The sequence below is a fragment of the Colobus angolensis genome, unplaced genomic scaffold, assembly GCF_000951035.1.
Source record: "Colobus angolensis palliatus isolate OR3802 unplaced genomic scaffold, Cang.pa_1.0 Scaffold129, whole genome shotgun sequence".
NCBI lineage: Eukaryota > Metazoa > Chordata > Mammalia > Primates > Cercopithecidae > Colobus > Colobus angolensis.
The window spans coordinates 3,984,706-4,006,684 of NW_012114141.1; the positions used below are offsets into that span (position 1 = coordinate 3,984,706).

At 39.3% G+C, this 21,979-nt stretch overlaps 1 protein-coding gene across 3 annotated transcripts in view; it reads left to right on the top strand.

Moving 5' to 3' along the window:
• PLCL2 (phospholipase C-like 2) overlaps positions 1 to 21,979 on the top strand; it is a 211,021-nt gene that overhangs the window by 126,140 nt on the left and 62,902 nt on the right. For all 3 annotated transcript variants that reach the window (XM_011933713.1, XM_011933714.1, XM_011933715.1), the window contains one exon: positions 1,944 to 2,147. In XM_011933713.1, the coding sequence (XP_011789103.1) occupies positions 1,944 to 2,147 (204 nt within the window). The remainder of the gene's footprint in view (positions 1 to 1,943; positions 2,148 to 21,979) is intronic.

Consider the following 21,979-nt stretch of genomic DNA (forward strand, 5'->3'; position numbering starts at 1 on the left):
TTACATTTTTAATTAAGGATCACCCACACATCTAGCCATACACTAGGACCCCTGAGTGACACAGAGCTAGACAGCAAGTGCCTGCCTCATGGAGACAGCAGCCTTAACCTGTCATAGTGTGTGAGAAGTGGTGTGTGTGTGATAAGTGCTCCATGTCTGTTTATTTTATATTTCAAAAAATTATATTTTAAAATGACCAATGAGAATGATACTGACAAATAAAATCTGACTGAGAAAATTCAACGTATTTTCCCTATCTACTAATTCTATGTATACTTCATGAATAAAAAGACCTTCCCACAATAAGGAAATTTGTTTCTTTTCTGTTTAAGTAAAAGCATAACAGACATATGAAGGGCTTTTCCCTATTCCTGAGGGTGAAAGTGGTTTGGTAAACCCTCAGCTCTGAGCAAGTGCATTGTCCACTGCCCAGTGGCTGCTGGGGTGTGTGTGACACAGAATTCCTTTGAGGATTTGTCAGAGCTCAAGCATTGTCTTTTCCAAAGCCTTGTCTGCACTGAACCTGACGAAGTAGTCGGTAGTGATACTGAATGAGCAGCTGCCATGCACAAGCAATCTAGGCCATGAAGATGCAGTGGTGAACAAACAGATTGACTGCCTGCCATCAGGGGCTTGCATGCTAGTTGGGGGCAGGCAGTGGGAAGGGGAAACAGACAGGAGGCAGGCAGATAAACAAATAGAACAACTGCAGATATGAGTAAGTGGTGTGATAAGAGTGACTGGGGAACCGCACTTTAAATATCAAAGTCATGATTGATTTCTGTAACTGAATATATCAAAGTGATTTGAGCCAATGATATATAGTTTGATGTCCATATTTAAAGCAGTATTAATAAAAATGAAATGTTTAAATTTAAAACTAAAGTGTTGTTCATTCCCAAGAACCTGGGCTATTTGAGAGCAGAAGGCACAGGCCTGCAGGGCCTAGATCCACCCCCTCTGCCCGCATGCCCAGTCCAGTCCAGGACCCAAGTGTGCCTGAAATAGCCCACCTGACTCTTATTATGATTATAATTGGCCTGTTATTACTCATGGTGACTCAAAGCCTGGGCCTTAACATCAACAGCCTTCAGGTAAAATCTTGACTCCTTCACTTACTAACTGTGTGACTCTAGACAAACAGAGAGGGATTATAGCCAAGGCTCAGTCTTCTCATCCATAACATGGTTTGCTGTGTGGATTAAATGAAAGTAATGTGTAATAAATATGCCTAGTATGGCTTAGCACTTAATAAGTGTTCAAAGAAGGCCAGCTCATGGCATTTTACAGTGTTGAAGGTTTTTCTTTCATGGATATTTAAATGGCATACCTCTGGTGATTAGAAAAAAGAGAGAGGCATTGAGATCAGCAGTGACTCTAATAGGGGAAGGTCACAGGTAACCAAGGTCCCTGCTGGGCAGACTCACCAGAGAACAGTAGCATCCTCAAAGGTTCTTTAGATTTTGAGCCAGCAGGCATAAATAGATGAGAGATTCAGGTTTCCACCTTGCAGATATTTCTTTCCCTTTTGTATGGCTGGTATATTTGATACTTATTTTAAACCAGATTGGATTTTTTCCCCCTAAATCTTTACCCTCTTTGAATGCAGAAGTCATTCTCTCTATTTGCTCGTAGCTGCTTATCCGCATCAGCACTACTATGAACTTTGGGCTGAAAAGAGGCCTTGCCCTTCAGAAGAATTTGACTTATTTGCATTTTCAGTACTTTTGATAAATTGGTGTTATGAATGCCCATAACAGCATTTACTTTGGATAGTAGCCATTTTTCCTAGGATAAAATAATCATTAGCCAATTCTGTTATAACACTGGTAATAACTGTTGTACCAGGTGGTTCAAACGTAAACAGATATATCAAATATAATATCCATGAGAAATTGAAACCCCCAGTTAGTTACAAATGCTCCTTTCATTCCATTTAACAGAATGCAGTGGTGTCATTCAAGGAGCTGTGTGGTCTGTCCTCTGTGGCCAATCTCATGCAGTGCATGTTGGCGGTGTCCCCCCGCTTTCTGGGGCCTGATAACACACCCCTAGTGGTCCTGAATCTCAGCGAGCAGTACCCCACAATGGAGCTGCAGGGAATTGTGCCGGAGGTTCTGAAGAAGATCGTAACAACTTATGACATGGTGAGTTGTCCTTTGTCCTTTTACATAGCCTGGGTGAGAGAGATGTCCTAAGACAACACATCAGACATACTTTGGAGCTTTTGCTGAAGTGCACTTTCCTATTTCATGCTTCATTCACCTATGCTGGAGAAATAATTCCCCTGACCTTGCTGTATTTGAAAGAGATTAGCGTGTTGTTGTTTTCGAAAGCAGAATTCAGAGACACCTCAGTTGGATTAAATATTACTTAGCTTCTCAACTATATCTGAATTGATTTTTAAAGGATGCACTATTTTCCACACAGCTGTAGGAAAGAGTTTTTAAAAATCTTCTCCTGCAGCCAGTCATTGATTTATTTGTTTTCATTTTATTTTCATTTTTTCAACTGGTAAAGGCAAGCAATTTAACCTAAAAATGTAATGCCATGAGGGGCAGGTGCCTGTATCACATGACTCTGCACCAGGCAGTGGTTTCCCTTCTTACGGCAGCTGCTCTGTGACACCTGTACTTGTAATCAGCTTAACACTAATGGGGTATCCTCAGGATACCTAGAATATTACATTTTTGTAATGTAATATTAAGATTTACCTTGAATTTTCTTAATCACATCCTGCTCTTATTGTAATTTTTTATTTACTGTAACTCTAAGAGAGATTTTAGTGGGTGAAGGACACCCATTTAAAGTGTATGATGTAGTTGAAGCTGTCAGTGACTCTTCAGCCTATCAGTGTTAAGGGTGATGTTGGACACTCCCCTCCCAGATGGGCCAGGTTGTCTTCCAGTACTATTTAGAGCGCCTGGGGGTTAGTACCTCATCTGCTACCTCCTCCACTCCAAAAGCACAAGCTAAGACCACTAAACTCTAGGTTTCTTCTGATGTAGCTTGCCGTGCTCAAGGACAAAACAGGATCAGCATCATAAACCTAATCAGAAATATTTTTGACTGTTTTGTAAGTTGTCTGAAAGCTGTAATTTAGAGGGATTTATGCAATTCAAGGGAAAGAAAGAAGACGTTAGGCCAGCACTTCTCAAATTGTGACTACTTCATAGGTTTCTTAGTGTTAGTAAATACCACATACGGGAGGGGTTTCATAGGATATTAGTAAATATCACATGGCGGGAAAATAATTTTTTATGATTTTCCTTGATTAAATAATTTTGGGAAATACTAGTTTGAAGCAAAAGTAATCAGTTTCCAGTTTCACAAATTGACTTGACCATTGGAATTCTATTTCTAAAAACAAAGGTTCTGAAGAATATATTTTGGAAAATGCTTCTGTAGTCTTTTGTTGAATAAGTCTAGAAGTACAAGTCAGAAGAATGCAATGTTTTAAACAGCTTATGAGTGTATTACCTTTAAAAAAGTGATATTTGCACATTTCATAGATTCCTATGAAGTAGTCACACATTGTAGTGTGGGGCTGTTTCCTTCTTAGCGTTCATAGTAACCTTAAGAGACACCAGGAACTGAATACTGGACACTGCAAGCAAATTACATAGAGTGGCACCCTCCTGCAGAGAGGAGGGAGGCCAGGGTCAGGTGTCTGATTATGCTTGGGTGCTGAGTGCCACTGTGCTAAGTGCCAAAGGGGGCCACAAAGACTCATGAACAGCCCCATCCTCGGGGAGCCATGGAGTCCACCAGGAGAGAAAGCGAGGCTGGGGACCAACATCAACACAGCAAACTTATGCTGAGATTCCTTTGGTGGGGAAATGGAAAAAGGGGTAAAAATGGAAAAGTTTGAAGAACTTTTACATGCTGTGACCCAGACTGCCTAGATAGTTCTTGACTTCTTAAGTTTTATGAGACAAAGCCAAAAAAAGTAACTGATATTTATAGACTTTTTTAAGCATAAGCCACTAATAAAATCACAGACCTGTTTCATTGACCAAAATCTAATATGATTTACCCCCTAAGACATTTCTTTGATTTCTGTGATAGTCATACAGTGACGTTTCTTCGTGGCAAGCTTTTTAACAGGGGCTTCCTGAGAGTAGGGTGTTGTCCCCCGTGTAGGTGATAACAGCATAACAGGGCAGGCCAAGTTCAGGGGCTGATTTCTGCTCCATCAGGAGTGTGATCATAGCTGGATTCTCATGGTCTGTGTTAAAAATCCTTATGACCACCTGCAACCTTTACGGCACTCACAGCAATATTCAGCTCAGGAATGGCTCATTGCTCCTTGGTTCCCTGCTCCTTCCTCTTGGACTGGTGGTTGCTAGCACTGAATATGTAACTCTTATCTGCCTCTAACTGTACCATTATATTGTTGTAGAATTGACAAGACAGAATATGCTGGCTTGCTTAAAATTTTTAAATTATAAAATTACTCTTTTATAATGTATAATTGAAATAGCTGTGCAGCCTTATACTGCCTTATTATCGATATGTTCTGTTAATTCCATCTGATAAAATAAGCTGATAAAATTTAAAATTAAATTCAAATTATAGCTGCAGCAATATTATAACTCTTGTAATATTTTACAGTTCTTTTAGTGACTTAATGGTTTCTTACCTTGTGACAATTTATTAAAGCTAGCCAGAATAGATTAAATATTGATGGGAAATGTACTAAAGGTCTCGGACAGCCCGTAACTCTAAATATAGCTCTTTATTTTTGTAACGTTATGTTGAGCTTGACCCAAAATTAACCTTAGAAATAAGATCTTATTTCATTCTGTTGACTTCCCATATATCATGTGTGGAGGCGAATGAGAAGTAAAGGCAAGTTGAGAAACTCCTCCAGAACTCCTGTGCTGTGGCCAGTCTGCATGCCTAAAGTGTGTCTTCCTGTGAGGACAGTGCCATAGTACCTCCTAAAATGTACGGATGTGTATTTATGCTATCAAGATTGTGATTACTTTTCAATTTCTAGACTCTATTAGTAAAATAGTATTTCAGAAGTGTGCCAGTTTCTTTGTGAAAACAGAGAATGCAGATCATTGTCCTAATGGCTCCCGTGATTACCACCAACAAACAGGCCTTGAACACTGCTGAAACTGTGCTTTTACAGGACTTGTGGTGCTCTTGTGGCTCCTGTGGTGGGGTGAGCCTGGGACTTACCTCAAGAAGGCAGGTATCAGAGCCATTCAGGAGTGGAGAAGAGGAGACTTCACACACATCCTTAGACTAGGCAGATTAAGGGAGTTTTAGTACGAACAGGACTGGGATGGAAAGTGGGAATTACCCCGTTAGCAGTGCTGGAGTCAGAGACATGAGTGTGGGATAGAAGGCACCTGCTGAACTTGTGGCTGGAGGCCTGGGACACATAGATTACCCTTCTTCCTCCCAGTGGTGAGCAAGGGCCCTAGAGTCCTCTCCCGCTAGAACCTAGAGCAAGAAACCTGCACGTAGCAACCCTAGGTAGGGAAATTGTAGCAGGGCTGGAAGGGGGCCTCATGCAAATGGAGGCTTACTGGGCCTTTAAATGAGGCATCTTTGTCCACTTAAGCTCAGTGTCCTTAAGTACTTCATCCCATGATTTAGGGACTCAACTTGTGAGGGCTCGTCTTCCTCTGGTCAACTTGTTCTCTCTGCCTCTCTCAATGGAAGTGACCCTTGAGTCCCTTTTTTCATACCTATCTACTTTTTTTCAACAGATGGGGCCTGGGCTCCATTATTAAGGCATGTGGTTGGGCTTTTGCCCACAACTCCATATTTATTGCATTGAACAGTATATTTTATTATATCATACATCATGACCGTAAAGTCAGAGGGTCGAACTTTTGTACCAAATGATTGATTTGCTTTAAAGATGTCATGTTTGGTTGTTTTGAAGTGGCGTATAATAGAAATTTGATTGGTTTATTTCAATAAAACAGATACAGAATAAGTTACTGCATTTTTGGTGATGAATTCAATGCCCATTTATAAGCTCTTACCATGTGCACTGCTCATTCATCAACAAGTATTTATTGAGTGCCTACTGTGTACCAGTGACTATTCTAGGCAACATGAGGTAATATAAAGATGAAAAAGACTTTTTTTTTCCCTTGAGGAGCTTATAATTTAGTTGAAGAGATGCTGCAGTATGTTTATAGATAACTGGTAAGATGATAGACAACAGATAGTAAATAGATATTTTAAAATATATAAATGAATTATTTGAATCTTCAAAGGAGAGAATGGTTAGTTTCAGGTTCAGGGATTAGGAAGACTTCAGTGAAACACTGGCCTTGAACTAGACCTGTAAGAATGAGTTGGAGTTCAACTGGTAAAGAGGAGGCTATTGCAAGATGAGTTCACAGGGTGAAACATGCTCATAGGTGAAATATGCTCAAGCACATATTCTGGGAAATCCAGGTTTGGACTGTAACAAATAGTAGATTTTTGAGCAAAGGACTATGCTCAGAATTAGGCATTATGGAATTTGGGAGACTCGGAGTGAAACAGAACTCAGAGACCACCTGTTGAGCACCTTTATTTTGCACATGAGAAAATGGAAACCCTGTAGCACATCAAATTAACGACAGACCCGGGGTTGGTGCCCAAGTGGTATCTCTGTCCAATTTTTTTCTGCCATCCAGATCAGAAAAATTAACTGTGTAGAATGTGCAGATGAATGACCGATATAGCAATAAAACCCAAGTAACTTTAATAATAATAATCTGCAGTTATTCATGTGGGACTCTTGAAGTTACAGACACCTTATTTTTTGTTCTTGTGCCTGAAAAATGTAGAAAATTCTTCATTTTGCATTACTTAACATATACTAAAAGGCAGATTTAATGCACTTAAAGAAAACTGTAATCAATAGATCAAATTCCACTCAAAGAAATTTGATCATAAATGTCTGAACATATTGTTTATAATTTCAGAAAACAAAAATGTAAATATTTTACTTAAAATATCTGTAAATGAACTTGAATACACCCACTATTGACAATCAAGATCAAGATTGAGCTTGTTCGCTCATGTAATTAGGGGCTGGTAAGAGAAAATAAGGAATATGTAACCTGAGTTTAAGAGAGTCCAGTGACTATCTGGATACTCTTCATAGAACACAGTGTTCTTAAGAATGGATCTGCACTGGCATTTTGGTGCATCTCCCCTCCCCCATCATATAAGTGATTTACTTCGTAATCTTTTAAAACTGAAGTGACTTTTACTATCCTTTTAATGTTGAGAGTGATAATTCCATTCTCTGCCTATCTTTATTAGATGCAGGTTTATCAACTGTTTTAAACTTGAATTTTCAAAATTGTTATGAGATCTGTACTAACCTATAGAGATCAAGAAGTCAACATTCTTCCTCTAGAGAGAAAACATTGAAAATTTAAATATTTTGTGATGTATTACATAAAAAGAAAGTTGTTTTCTAAAGTTTTTTGTTAATTTTGCTGCAGTTTTTCTGTCATGGACTATGCTTTAGTCATTGTAATTAAATTGAAGTCGTAGAGAGGAAAAAGGAGAGAAGAGGAAAAAAATAAAGAAAATGAAGCCCACCTCTCTCTTACAGGCAGTACGGTGGTTCTTATACGCAGCAAATGGGCAGTCTCCACCTGTTCAGACATTATACATGAATTCATTCTTGTCATTGTAGTTCCATTCTCTGGACTTTCCATTTGAAATTAATTTTTTTCAGTCATTTTTTTTGCAACTTCACAAAAGTCTTGATTTTAATTGCCTTGATTTAATTAAGAAAGCAGAGAATAGTATTTTTTAAAGGGCAGAACAAGATGCTTTGTCTGGGAGGATATTATTTGCTCTTTGTGAGTGTTTGTATATAAGTTGCTGAGTAGTCTCTTCTAACACATGACTTTAAATATTTCTTAAATAAAACAAGGTTCTTTAAATAAAATATGTGAAATGAAGATTTTTTTCCTCACACAGAACTGTTGGCAGTTGACATGCAGCATCATGAACATTCTGTATTAAGTTGTTGGTATGGTTTCATATACTTTTTCTTCTTACTTCTTTTTTCAGTGAAGAGATAAATCACACTTCATAATTAATGGAGTATGCTGGTTTGGACCAAGCCAGAGATGATATGTAATAAGGTTACTATTGATCCCCATCTCCTTTGTGGCTTCTTTTATCACTCTCCTGCCTCAAAACTTGACATTAAAACCTTTTAATTAAAGGTGTCAACTTTACCAACTTTTATAACTGTAGAAAAAAGACCAGATGGAATATTGTGCTTCGGGATAAGAATAAACTAAAAACGAATGAAAGAAGGAAGGGGGTGGTGGGAGATTTGGGAAAGGTAGATGCATCCTACAGACTGATGATTTGAAACCCAAAGGCTGTTGTTTAATTTGATGACTGGAGAGGTCCAGCCGATGTTTCCAAAATCAGTTTCTCTGAAATCATCAAAACCATTGACGAGACATTTTGTAATGGTTCGAGTTACCAAGCCAATGGAAGTGAAAATAAATGTTTAAAAGATACAGTGTGCTGGTAGCGTCACATGTATCATCAGATGAGAAGTACCAGGCCACCACAGAGTAATCAGAAGCTGGAAGACTGGGAAACCTTTGGGAGATTGTGCTTCAAGTATGTAAGTAGTGGTAATTGTAAGATTTTCCTTCCAATCCAGTTTTCTAGCTTAACATGTCTCCACAGAAAACACAGAGGAACACATATTTTAAAGTATTTTTACACACACACACACACCAGATACTAAGCAAGGAACAGGTGAGGAAAGAGTAGTACTTTAGGGGATGACAGTCCCCTTGAAAGAGGCTTCATCACATAGCATCACAGAGCAGCTTTTATCAATTCAATTTGATATCCAGCTCTAAATTCTCTGGGAGGACGACTTTAATAGAGTTCAGCATGTTGTCAGCTGGTGTCCTCAGACAAGAAATGATAAATGGTATTAAGCAAGCCACTATGTCATCTGACATACTAACAGTCTGATTTAAAATTGCCAAGTAAGCTAGGAAACAAGAGCTGCGGTGCCGTCCAGCCCTATTGGTAAATGAGAAATGGGACCTGGCTGTTAGCATCACTTCAGTTCCTGGGTAGATTTCACTTGAGCCAGCGCCACCTGGAGAACTGTTAGGGGACAGTGGTTTAGGGCCATGTATTTGATAGGGTCTCCATGGTTTTACTTTTCTGTTTAGAGCATTTTTATTGCTTTTTAAAGGGGCAAATACAGATTGCTTATTTTTCAAACACTTTATTTTCCCGAATCTGGTAGAAAATATGAATTTATCTGAAACCCAAAGCTCAAGAAAAGTTAGGGAACTTCTTTCTAAACCTATGCTTTATAGAAAAGAATACTACTACATTTTTTATAAAACTAAGATGTTCAAAGTGCTGTAGCCTTTTTTCTTCCTATGCAAAAGTAGAGGAGTTACTTCCTATGTTCCCATCAAATTCCACATTGAACATTGGATTTTGCTCCTATATAATTTCTTCAAGACTTACTTTTTGATACTTTTTCTTCTTTGATAGTTTCTCTGTGTTTCTGCAGTGGCTAAAGGTGCCTCCTAAGTTCTTTACTTAAAGTTCTTCTCTCTGTCAAGGACCCTTACAGGAAATTTTTAAAAAAAAGAAAGAAAAGGATTTTATACATCTTTAAAATTCTGTTGGTGCTCTGGAGATAATATACACAGTTCTTTTGGTCAACTGGCAGTTTCCAAAGCTGTGAGGAAGTACTTAGCTTCCTTACCCCATTTATTCAGTAAACTTTTTGTCTTTACTAGACTTTGAGTAAATAAACTTCAATTGAGTGGAGGAGGCCATGCTGGCTGACTTTCCATTTCTGTGGCCCTAATTCTAGTTGAGCCTTTCATCACCTTAGGCTATGCGACAGAGTTTGAGTTCAAACTTCATGCTTAGTCCAGATGAAAAAGAAAATGTAACTGTCTTACCTCTCTTATGAGGGAGGTAGATGTCCCTGGATTTTAATTCTGTTGGTAAACTTCATCTATTGCATTCATTACATTATTCATTTTGGACTGTAAATGCTCAGCTCTTTAGGTAAAATACTCAGTCTCTCCTTCCCCGTCTTCCTTCACAAAGTGGCCACTAGTTGCCTGGAGAGCGTGTGGTTGCAAAGCCTGTGGTTGCAAAGCCTTCTTTTTGTGTTCTTGGCAAAGAATGTCTAAACATCTAAAGCCACCATCCTCTCCTCCACTTTCTGTTCGCCTTGAGATGGGTACATAGTGCGGGGATTTCCCAGCTCCAACACGAGTCACTCAATACTGCAAGAGGTGGGCTTCCAGCTCCTTTCCTCCTGCCTCAGAGCTGCAATTCCCTTGGCTCAGCCTTTGTAGTTGGAAGGAAGTCTCCTCTACCTTAGGGATAACACTCTGTGATCTACAGGTTGTTTCTCCACGATATGGTTTGGCTGTGTCCCCACCCAAATCTCAACTCGAATTATATCTCCCAGAATTCCTACGTGTTGTGGAAGGTAGTTGAATCATGGGGCCAGTCTTTCCTGTGCTATTCTTGTGATAGCGAATAAGTCTCACGAGATCTGATGGGTTTATCAGGGATTTCCACTTTGCTTCTTTCTTATTCTCTCTTGCCACCACCATGTAAGAAATGCCTTTCACGCTCTGCCATGGTTGTGGCACCTCCCCAGCCATATGGAACTGTAAGTCAAATTAATCTCCCTTTTCTTCCAAGTCTCGGGTATGTCTTTATCAGCAGCATGAAAACAAATTAATACACTCAATATGTCAAAATAATTTAGAAAATAGTTTCCCCTTGATAAATCCTGATTTTCAAGTCTATCATTTTGGTGAGAACCCAAGCAAAAATCTAATTTGACCTTTAAAACTGAGAAATGTCTCTGTGTTCATAAGATAGTTGCTCTTCATCCGAGCTCTGAAACTCGTCCTTTGAATAGGTGGAAAGCCCCAGGGAAAACATGATTCATAAACTCTGGCGGCATCTGTGAAAAGAAGTAACTTATTGACACTATCCTCATCACACTTCCGAGACTGCTGAAGCCACCCAGCCTGCAGCCTTTCCCTCTCTGCTGCCGTTCATCCTCTGGTTTGCCTTAAAGACATTCTTCCTGAAATATCACCCAGAGAAGGGCCTGGGTATTTCTGGAAGGGTCCAAGAGGTAGAGTTAGAAGTATGATGTGACAACTTTAAGAAGTAAGCCAGCTAGAAGGATTATATTATGGTCATCAAGAACAATGGAGCCAAATTGCTTTGTTACCTTGACTATTTTTGTTAGGTGAACAACATTTTTTCTTAGAGCATCCTGGAAAAGTGGCATCTGTTTGGTGTGTTGAGATTGATGAAGAATTTGAGTTTAGCCTAATAATTGCCAAGAGAGAAAAAAAGGAGGGTGGAGTGTGAGAGGAATAACTTTAAGAATATACACCTCATGCCTGTTTTCTTCTAGCAATTGAATCTTTCCAGCATCCAGATTTTTTATTTACTGTTGAAACATGCATCAAACACTACTGGCAATAGTATAAAACCTTTTTAAAAAAACGTTTTTATAGCATCTAGAATCTGTGCGATATCTTAAATTGTGTAATTATTTTTGTAGTATTCACAGAATAGTATTGTCTCTACATTCAGTTTTGTGGATTATGATTGTCCTCTTTGTGGAAATTCAAACAGAAAAGCAATGATCAAAGAAACAAAGAACTTAATTGGCTTTCCATGTGTGGTAATTTGTATGTCTTTATGCAGTTTGTGAGTTCCAAATCTTTTCAGATTGACGAAAATGAGGACTAGCTGACCTAAAACATGTGACTCATAGCTCATTAATGCATTCAGCCTGCTTCTCCCTTTGAGTTGGGAGCCTCCTGCTCCCTATTACTTGGGACCCAGAGGAGAGCCATGTTGCTCCTTGGTCCTTCAACCTGTTCTGTGGGCACAGAGGTGGCTGTGCTAGCTTGTGCTGGCTACTTTGAAAGAAAAACAGAACAGATGTGTCCATCTTCATCAATATAAGTTATGGAGACTAGTGATAGAAACCTGGGGAGCTTCCTGAGTGTGGGCTCCATTTGAAACCCCAAATACTCCCTGAGCCACACCCTATTGGAGGGAATGGGACACACACATTTAGTGTTGAATTTAATTAGTTGTCCTAATGGTGGCAACTTCTGACCAGGTAGGATGATGTGAAGACTGTCGTGGTTCTTCATTGCACCTGAGAATGAAGGTGGAACATATTCAGGGTAGAGTCAAGTGTGTAAGTTGCAGTGATAATATAATTTTATTGTTTAGAATCTTGATGTTCTTGATATCATTCCTTGGCTCTATAAATGCAAGATCCATTCATCAGGGATTTACTCAATCTATTGCCACCCATTCTTATGTAGTTTAGAGAGGTATATGCTTTTTTACTTAGAAATTTGTCAGGGTCACATGTCCAGTGGAGTTGAGTTGGGAAGATTGAAGTTATATCAGAGACTTATACCAAATTGTTAGTGATGAGACGTGGGTTTGTTTGTAAGTGCCATGATGAGCTGCTCTGTATTTGTGGACATGAGCTTTTGGAATGTGCAATCACATTTTATAAGAAAACTCTCTAAAAATGGAATTATTTGGATGGAATATACTTTATAAAATGAAGCTATTGAAATAACCAGTTTATATGAGAAATCAGGTATTTCAGAATTGTTTTGTAAATGTGATTGTTGACAACTACTTGGGCCACCTTCTGGCAGTAAGGTATGCTAATTTCTGACCCTTTTTCCTGTCTGTCATGTCCATAGTCATGACCAGGAAAAAAATTCTAAGGTGTTTCTTCACAACCTTTTGAATAATGAGGTAGTGATTATTCTCCACAGCTGATATTTCTATAAATAACATTTGATACTTCATAAGCTTTGAAGCTCATATTTTGTTGTTATGTTACATTTGACCTCATGTTCGTAGGAGATACAATTCAGCATTGCCTCTCATTTTCACACAAGTGGGAAGACTCACCATCGCCCCCACCAAACCTCTCAGAGCAGCACACTTGTCTGGAGGGTGGGTCCCTCCTGCACAGTAACTGCTCTGTCAGTGGGGACTATGGGAATTGTCACTTGTTAGTTTATTTAACAGCTCCTGTTTTTCATTATCTTCACTTCTGTTCCCCCAGATTGCTGTGAAATAATTAATGCCACTCACCCCACCAAAATAACCACTTTTAATACCAATAAGCTGATTTTACTACCAGACGAATTTATCAGGAATAAAAATAGCATTTAATAATGTTTTTAAGCCTTTTCTAACTTAATTAGGGCATTTAAAATTCTGAGCCATAAGAAAATTACTCTCACACAGTGGGTGGACAATATGATGTGCTCAGAGTTAAGTTTAACTGTACAAATTTAATTACCAGTTAGCTTAAAACTAACATGTTAAGTAGTTTAAAACATTTGTGTCCCTACCACATTAGTATTAGTCAGATCTTTAGGGCTAAATGTTAGGGATTTTTATATGGAGATTTTTTATGAGATTATTCACCTACCTACAGAAATATTTAATTCAGATATTTTCTTTGAAATCAATGTTGATCATTCTAGTTTTCTTTGTAATTATATTCTGACACTGGAGAGACATCAGAGGGAAGCATACCATCATTTATGTACTTCTGTGGCATGAAATAACGTTAGCTTTTAAATCACTTATCTGGGACAGATTACTCATGCTGTAATCCCAACACTTTGGGAGGCCGAGGCAGACTTAATCAAGGAGTTTGAGACCAGCCTGGCCAACATGGTGAAACTCCATCTCTACTAAAATTACACAAATTAGCCAGGCATGATGGTGCATGCCTGTAGTCCCAGCTACTCAGGAGGCTGAGGTGGGAGGATTGCTTAAACCCAGGAGACAGAGGTTGCAGTGAGCTGAGATCACACCACTACACTCCAGCCTGGGTGACAGACTGAGACCCTGTCTCAATAAATAAATAAATAAATAAACAAATCGATAATTTATCTTGTATTAGAAAAAACAAAATAAATTCTTTGTAAATAGAAGCAGCTATTTCATTATTTAGCTAAATATAACTGGGATGGTATGAATTTTAAGCTGTTTTCCTAACACTAAGCCCTGTCTTTATTGTTAAATGTTAGAATTCTCCATAGCCAAAATTTTTTGGCCAAATATATCATGATAAATGTGTTTATTCTTTTAAAATACCAACTACACTTGATTTTTCATGTTCTTTCCTAAGAAGTGCGTGTAGCATATCAAACTATATTATCTCAAGTACTTTCAGTCCAGTTTTACCAAGTGATGCATCATGTAACATTTTAGAACAGGAGCTGGGAAACACCTGTTTTTGTATAGTCTGAAAGCTGAGAATGTTTCTTACATTTTTAATTGATTAGAAAAATAAAAAATAATATCTTGTGATATGAAAGTCATATGAACTTCAAATTTTGCTCTCCATAAATGAAGTGTTTTTGGAGCTCAACCACCTCCATTAAATACTGTCAATGACTGCCTTCTCACTACAGTGGCAGAGTTGAGTAGAGTAGTTGCAACAGAAACTAAACCTAAGCCTAGCAGCCTACAGTGTTTACTGTCTGGCTCTATACAGAACAAATTTGCCAACACTTTCAAAAGTGGATTGGGTAAAAGTCAAGTCCTTAGGGTCTTTTAATACAGTGATTTTCTTTTTTTTTTTTTTTTTTTTTTTTTTGACGGAGTCTTGCTCTGTCGCCCGGGCTGGAGTGCAGTGGCCGGATCTCAGCTCACTGCAAGCTCCGCCTCCCGGGTTTAGGCCATTCTCCTGCCTCAGCTTCCGAGTAGCTGGGACTACAGGCATCCGCCACCTTGCCCGGCTGGCTTTTTGTATTTTTTAGTAGAGACGGGGTTTCACTGTGTTAGCCAGGATGGTCTCGATCTCCTGACCTCGTGATCCGCCCGTCTCGGCCTCCCAAAGTGCTGGGATTACAGGCTTGAGCCACCGCGCCCGGCCGATACAGTGATTTTCAAAGTCACCTTTGCCAACCTAAATTATGACTTTCTCTTTCTCTCTTTTTTCTTTTTCTTTTTCCTTTCTTTCCTTTCTTCCTTCCTTTCCTTTAAAATGTACTCACTGCATTTTGAATTTTGATCCATAGGAATGGGATTCAAATTGTTAACCTGGTAGGAAGGAGGAGACTGTTATCATTCCCTGAGCACTCCTCTGCTGGAAAAAGCAATGAGCCCGAGTGTGGTCCTACTAACTGTTACGATCAGAAACCTGAAGAAAAAAGAGGTGGAAACTAAAAGAGGAAAAAGCCAGTGGAAATTAATGTTTGCTCTGATTTTTATAGTGCCTGTGACGCAAGCATGCTATGTCAGTGGGAAGTGGTGACAATCCACCTGAGCTGTGTTGTGACTAATTTAACCTCACACATATTTAGTGCTTATGTATAACCATGGTTGTGCTGCTTGATAATGAGGCATTAAAAATGAGCCAGTCCAAGAATTGAGTTTAAATAGTACCCTTCTCTCAGCGAAATCAACCTTTTCTTGCTGAGGGGCTGAAGGACTGGGTGGAGAGAAGGGAATTGGGTAGAGTTAGTGAGCAGTTCTGCATTGTCTCTGAAAACCTCTCGTTTCCTCTCACCCTTTCCTAAGGCAAGGAGGAGGACTTTCTCTCAAACTGTAAAATCCAGGCTGTGCTAACCACAGTCAATTTAAAGGAAGGGATTATAAAAGTGCTGGAGGTGGAGACTATGAAACCCTCCCCATGAAACCCTCTCCCACCTGAGGAATGGGAAAGATGCTCTGAAGCCTGTGTGGATTCCCACACCTTACTGTTGTTTATGCTCTTCACCTCCTTCTTACACTCGTCACAACTTATAATTATACATTCATTAGCTTGATCCTTGTTTTTTCTTTTTAAGACAGAGTTTCACTCCTGTTACCCAGGCTGGATTGTAGTGATGAGCTCTTGACTCACTGCAGCCTCTGCTTCCTGGGCTCAAACAATTCTCCTGCCTCAGCCTCCTGATTGGCTGGGACTACAGGCATGCACCAGCATGCCCGGCTCATTTTTTTGTTTTGTTTTTTTGCAGAGATGGGGTTTTGCCATGTTGCTCAGGCTGGCCTTGAAATTCTGAGCTCGAACAGTGTTCTTGCCTTGGCCTCCCAAAGTGCTGGGGATTCCTTTTTTAAAAGTACCTCTCTTCCTCTCCCTGAAGTCTGAGCTCCAGGGTAACAGGGCCCATGTATCCTATTCAACAATGCGTTCTCAGTACCGACAGCAGAGCCTGGCACACAGCAGGTACTCAAAATCCATTTTTGGTGAATGAATGAAAATAACCTTGATCTCCAGGACACAGATATCAGGTGCCCTTCTTACCATACATGTCTTTCCCATATGTCCCTGTATTCCCCGAACTTGATTTTTATTTTCATGCACACAAAAAGCCTTGGGGCAGGGGGAGCAGAGGGTAGAGTGGCTGCTCTTCTAGTCTTAAGTCTGTATGGAAGCACTCACATTCTAAGGCAGTGAGGGCTGGCTTTGCTAGTCCAAGAAGAGGAGGATGCCTGAGGTGCTTGGACAGCTCCAGATGCTTGTAGGGAGAGAGGGACCAGAGGCTGGAGAGACCAGTCCTGAGAAGGAAGATCTGAGCATCCCAGCTCCTGGATCTTTTACCTCTTTTTCAGACCCTAGATGTCTCCCCACCTTTTACCAGAGGATCCTTGATCCTATCTGAAATTCCCTCCTTAAAGATTCATATGCCCTTAAAAAAAAAAAAAAAAAAAACTGTATAGAAGAGCTTAGTGCAGAAGAGAGGAGGAGGAAAATGTGAGAGCCCCTAGTTATTCACCTGGCTACGATAGGAGAGCAACCTGGTGCAGTTAAGCCACCTGAGGTGGGAACATCCCTCATATGTGTACGGTGTTTTATGATTTTTCCCAAGCATTCTCATAAATCAGTTGTTGCATGAGCTGATAGTCAGAGGCTGTGGTGTGCAATGATGTTAGCACATGGACTGGGGTCACACGAGAGAAGGGAAGCCTTAGGTGGGGATAGGCTCCATTTGAGCTGAGCAGAGAAATTCTTGAAAGCCAGATAGCCACTTTCCCCCAGCTGCTACAGGCCCCCACTCCCCAACACCTACTGACCCTGGTGAGTGAGCCAAACCACATCTCCCAGGGAAGAAGGCCTTGGCTCCCCTTCCCCTCAACCACACACAGCATCCACCAGCTCCAGCTCCGCCTTGGGAAATCCTTGTCTTCATCTTTATCTCACCTGCCACCATGAACTGGCTCCCAGGGCAACAGAAGATATTCCCTGGCATGTTTTGCAAAGGGCACATCTTAATAAGAACAGTGGTGTATTCACAGACCACCCAGGTAGGTGTGTGTGGGGTGTGATCACATACACACAAGACTGCACCCTAGGAAATAGATGAACCCCCGCAAATGAGCTAGCTCCTGCACTAGTGCTTACTTGTGTGACCGGGGACAAGGCTGTTTCTTTTTTTTAAGAAATGGGGTCTCACTGTGTTACCCAGGCTGGTCTTGAACTCCTGGCCTCAAGCGATCCTCCAGCCTCAACCTCCTAAAGTGCTGGGATTACAGGTGTGAGTCTCTGTGCCCAGCCCAAGCCCGTTTTTAAAACTCTGCAATAGACATTAGATCACAACCTCAAAGGATTATAAATAAGACTACATACCTGTAAATAGACTAGAACATAATAAATATTCAATAAATCATAGTCATTATGATTGTCATTATTAGTTTTCAAAGGCTGGATGCATATAGCTCCTGAAGCTTGAAGACCTATGTGTGAGTTTATTTTAACATCACTCCAAATTCCAGAGCCACATTTGTGATGACCCACTTTGTTATTTATACAGAGCATGGTTATACTATTTCATAAAGTCAGGTTTAAAGTTCAAAATGAAAAGCAAAAGGTAAGTTTTCCCATCATCTTGCTAGGCAAGTTGTCTCTCTGCTCTGAAAAGGGAAGATACTAGAACATGTGAGTTATGTGGTCAACATCAGGAAGAACACCATGGCTGGGTTTATACAGTAAATACTCTAGTAGCTGCTCAGATGCATTCTTCCAGCACTGCTATTCCTGGAGAACTGTGGACACTCTGCTGTGTTTGAAAAAAAAGTATTGCTTTTCATTACAGAGAAGTCTTCAATTGCTTTCCTCTTTTAACTAACATCTGTACTTAGTTATCACAGACTTGAGAGGAACTAATGATACCTTACAGTAAGACTATGATTAAATTACCTTCTGTTAATTAGGAGTTTCTAAATCACCTTTATCTCCTTGGAGAAAAGACTTGATATAAATAGGCAGTAATAAAAGTGGTACTATGTTTAATTCAAATTGTATCTTTTGAAATTTAATTAATTTAGTAGTAATAGTTTTAAGTGAGCATGTCAGAACTAAAGGGTCCTTAGTGACTTGAAAGAGTTAATGTAGCATCCAGAAGTTCCTAATGTACTCTTCAGAAGTAGCTTGCTCACTGAATAATTGAGTTGAACCAGCTCAAGTTCTCTTTTCCTCCCACGGGAATGATTCAGAGCAGGTTTTGAACCATTCTCATCAGTTTTTTTTGGAGACACTATCCTCTATTCAAATCTTTAACATTTCCAAGACCAAGGGAGGGACACTGACCCTGGGCCCTCTTTCCAGGCACTTACTAGAGAGTAAGCCAGCAAGGTGGCTGTGGACTCCATCCTCACTGGACTGCACCTGGCTGCTCACAGCACCTGTCGAAAGTTCCTTCTCGGTTGCTAAATCCCTTCACCTACCCACATCCCTTCCTCCTCTCATGACTGTAGAGAATACTTGAGCACAAGGCACACATAAATTTCGTGCTGTCTAGGATGGGATGAGGATGTTGTGTAAGCACATCATTATTGTAGCTTAGAAAAGCTGAGAAGTGTTTTACAGTGTTAAGAGGCTGACATGACCAAAGACCTGGGAAAGGATGGGGTTTGTGTGTGTGTACATCCTTGAGGTGACCATGGTGCAAAGCAATTTATCATGTGCTATAAAGTAGATTGTTTAATGTGAGACTATTGTATAAGGCTTCCCACAGTAATCATGTACAAAATGATATATAGCATAGCAAGTTCTCCCCTAACAAGACTTCTGGTCATGTAAGGTTGATAATAAAATAGAGAAGTAAGAGGATTATTATCATTTAAATGCGCATGGTCTCTTCATATAGAAAAGCATAGTATAATAAATTACCACATAAACTGGTAGAAATTATTACATAGCTTTTCTGGATAGTTTCATAATTGCAGCAGAGTTCCTTTGCAGGGTAGTTTAGCTTCTGTTTTGTTGCTCAATTTTCAACTTTTTTTTTTTTTGCTTTTCCTATGAATATTATATTATTCAGGACCAGAAACTACAAAATCAAATTCAAAACTCCTTCCATTTTTTGAAATTCTGTTTATTTCCTGAAATAAGATTAAATAACTTACATTTCTTAACTGAGTTTTGGTTAAAAGCTAAAATTTGAAATTTAAAAATTTTAAATACTTTCCAAAAATGTAGAGTAGGATAAGTATTTAAAGTATATTCATTGACTTCATAACCAATCTTTTGGTACAACTGGAACTCCTCCAGCACCCTTTTCAATTTTCCCCAAGCTATTGCCTCCGGTCTATTTAAGTATGTTGGGGAATACATGGAGACTTCTGGTAATGCTAAATCTCAATTAATGTAGAAATAGTGGTGAATACCTTTTAAATCTAAGTTTGGTTGTGACTTTGTGGCTCATTCAGTTGTCTGCATAAAAATAAAAATTTCTTACCTAATTTAAAAGCACAGTTTTTGGTGACATAAATCACCCTAGTGCATTCATTGTTTTGATCCCTCTAAGCTCTGCCTCTATCATTTTGTCGATTGTTTTTCTTTTAATCCTCTAGATGTGCTTTTTTGTTTTTTGCCCACTATCCTCTTTGTGCTGTTTTTCCTTATCTTTGCTCCTTTTTCCTCTCCTCCCAGCCTAACAAATGTGTATTACTAAGGACTTCTAGTGGCTAATGTGGGAAGTGCCTCTCAGAAATACCCACAACTGTAAATGGTGCAGTGCGCATTGGACACACAGCACCTGTAGAAAGTAGGAACCAAAGGCAATAAACTGGTTCTTTTGATTACGTGATACTATTTATTTCATGAGTGTTATGCTGAATCCAAATGGTTATTGAGTGAAGGCAGGAGACACCTATGTTACACTTGTATATGATAAGCATGTGCCTGTATCTTATGTTTGTATGGTGATTACACTCAGAAACTGCACTTAAAGTTTAACCTGTGAAATGTGGCTCCCTTCTAAGTGTGTGAATATGATTATATATTAATTTAGGGTGAGAAGTGATAGAGACATTGATTGTGTTAGAGGAGGCTTTTTATAATGTGAAAATTCAACTAGATACCTACAGACAAGATGGGATGTTATTATATAGGACTTTATCTGATATGTAGTACATGAGAGGTTCAGACTGTATCAGGGTTTAGATAAAAGTTATGTAACAGGAAAGACACATTGATCCCTTAGGTACTACCCTAGCTCTGAAGTGAGCTTTATGAAAAGTTAGAGTATATTGGAAAAAGTTAGAGAATAGTTAGCTTCCCACATGTGGACCCTGGGTCACTCTTAATTCATAATTCATTCCAGATTTATATAGCATTTGGCATCTGTTCTCTTGCAAGAAATGATCGTTAAAATAGTTGAATACAGTGTTGAGGCAGACTTGTATGATGCCAAAACCATGCTTTGAATGTGGCAGAAGCTGAGAGTTTAACTTAGACTTCAAATAAAATTGCATAGAATAATTTTGTAAACAAATTTTTTGGAAATATTTTGAAGTATTCTCCCTTCTATAGTAAGTTGTACTACAAATACTTGTTTTGAACATTCAAACTTGCTTGAATGTTCAATAAGCTTGAATTCAATAAGTTATTGAATGCAGTTTATATGTTAAGTAATGATTTGAGCATACCAAAAATTTTGCATTTGCGTATGCACAATTTTGTGTGCACAAAACCGCACCTGGGTGAACTGAAATTACACACACACCCCTCAGACGTCCACCATATTCTTCAATTCACAAAATGTGTTATGAGCTACACCCTCTACATCTTGTGTTACAATTTTCCGTTAGATTTCAGATCACCCTCCTTCCACCACTTCACAGTGACTCACAAGCTGCAACTCTTCCAACACCCACTTCCACCAGCAACCTTCAGGTCTTTTTCAAGGTTAAGTGCCACGTTGATTGTAGTATTTTTTCATTCTTTAACCATTTAACATATGCAGAACTGTCATATTGTTTTTATTCGATATCTTTTTTTTTTTATGTGTCACTGCAAATTTTTTAGTGTTGTGCCCCAACCCAATTTCCTTATAAGCCCTGTGGTTTTTATTGCACAGTTTTGTATAGTGAGGTGAGTTTTAGGATTGCAGAACTGTCATACTGCAGTTACAGCAGGTCCTTGAATAATGTCGTTTTGTTCAGCATCATTTCGTTATAACATCGAAGGGGAAAAAATAATTGATTCCCAGCTGGGGCCACTTGTATGGAGTTTGCATGCTCTCCCCAAGTCTGTGTAGGTTTTCTCTAGGTACTCCAGTTTCCTCCCACATACCAAAGATGTGAACTTCAGATGAATTGGACAATCTTCAGGGTCTCAGTGTGAGTGAGTGTGGATGTGCCCTGAGATGGGATGGCATCCTGTCCAGGGTGGGTTCCGCCTTGTACCCTGAGCTGCTGGGATAGGCTCTGGCCACCTTTGATCTGGAATAAGTGGGTTGGAAAATGAATAAATGAATGAATGAATGAATGAATGCATATAAGTTATTGGGAAATAAAAATTTATCAGGTATTTGGCAATCATCCAAATGCACAGCAATATTTGTTAACTGTTTTTGAGCTGTGTGGTAGTAGGAGGCTCCTCTGAAAATGTTCATTTTGCAAACATTTGTTGATTTAGTACACCACCACTATGACTCCT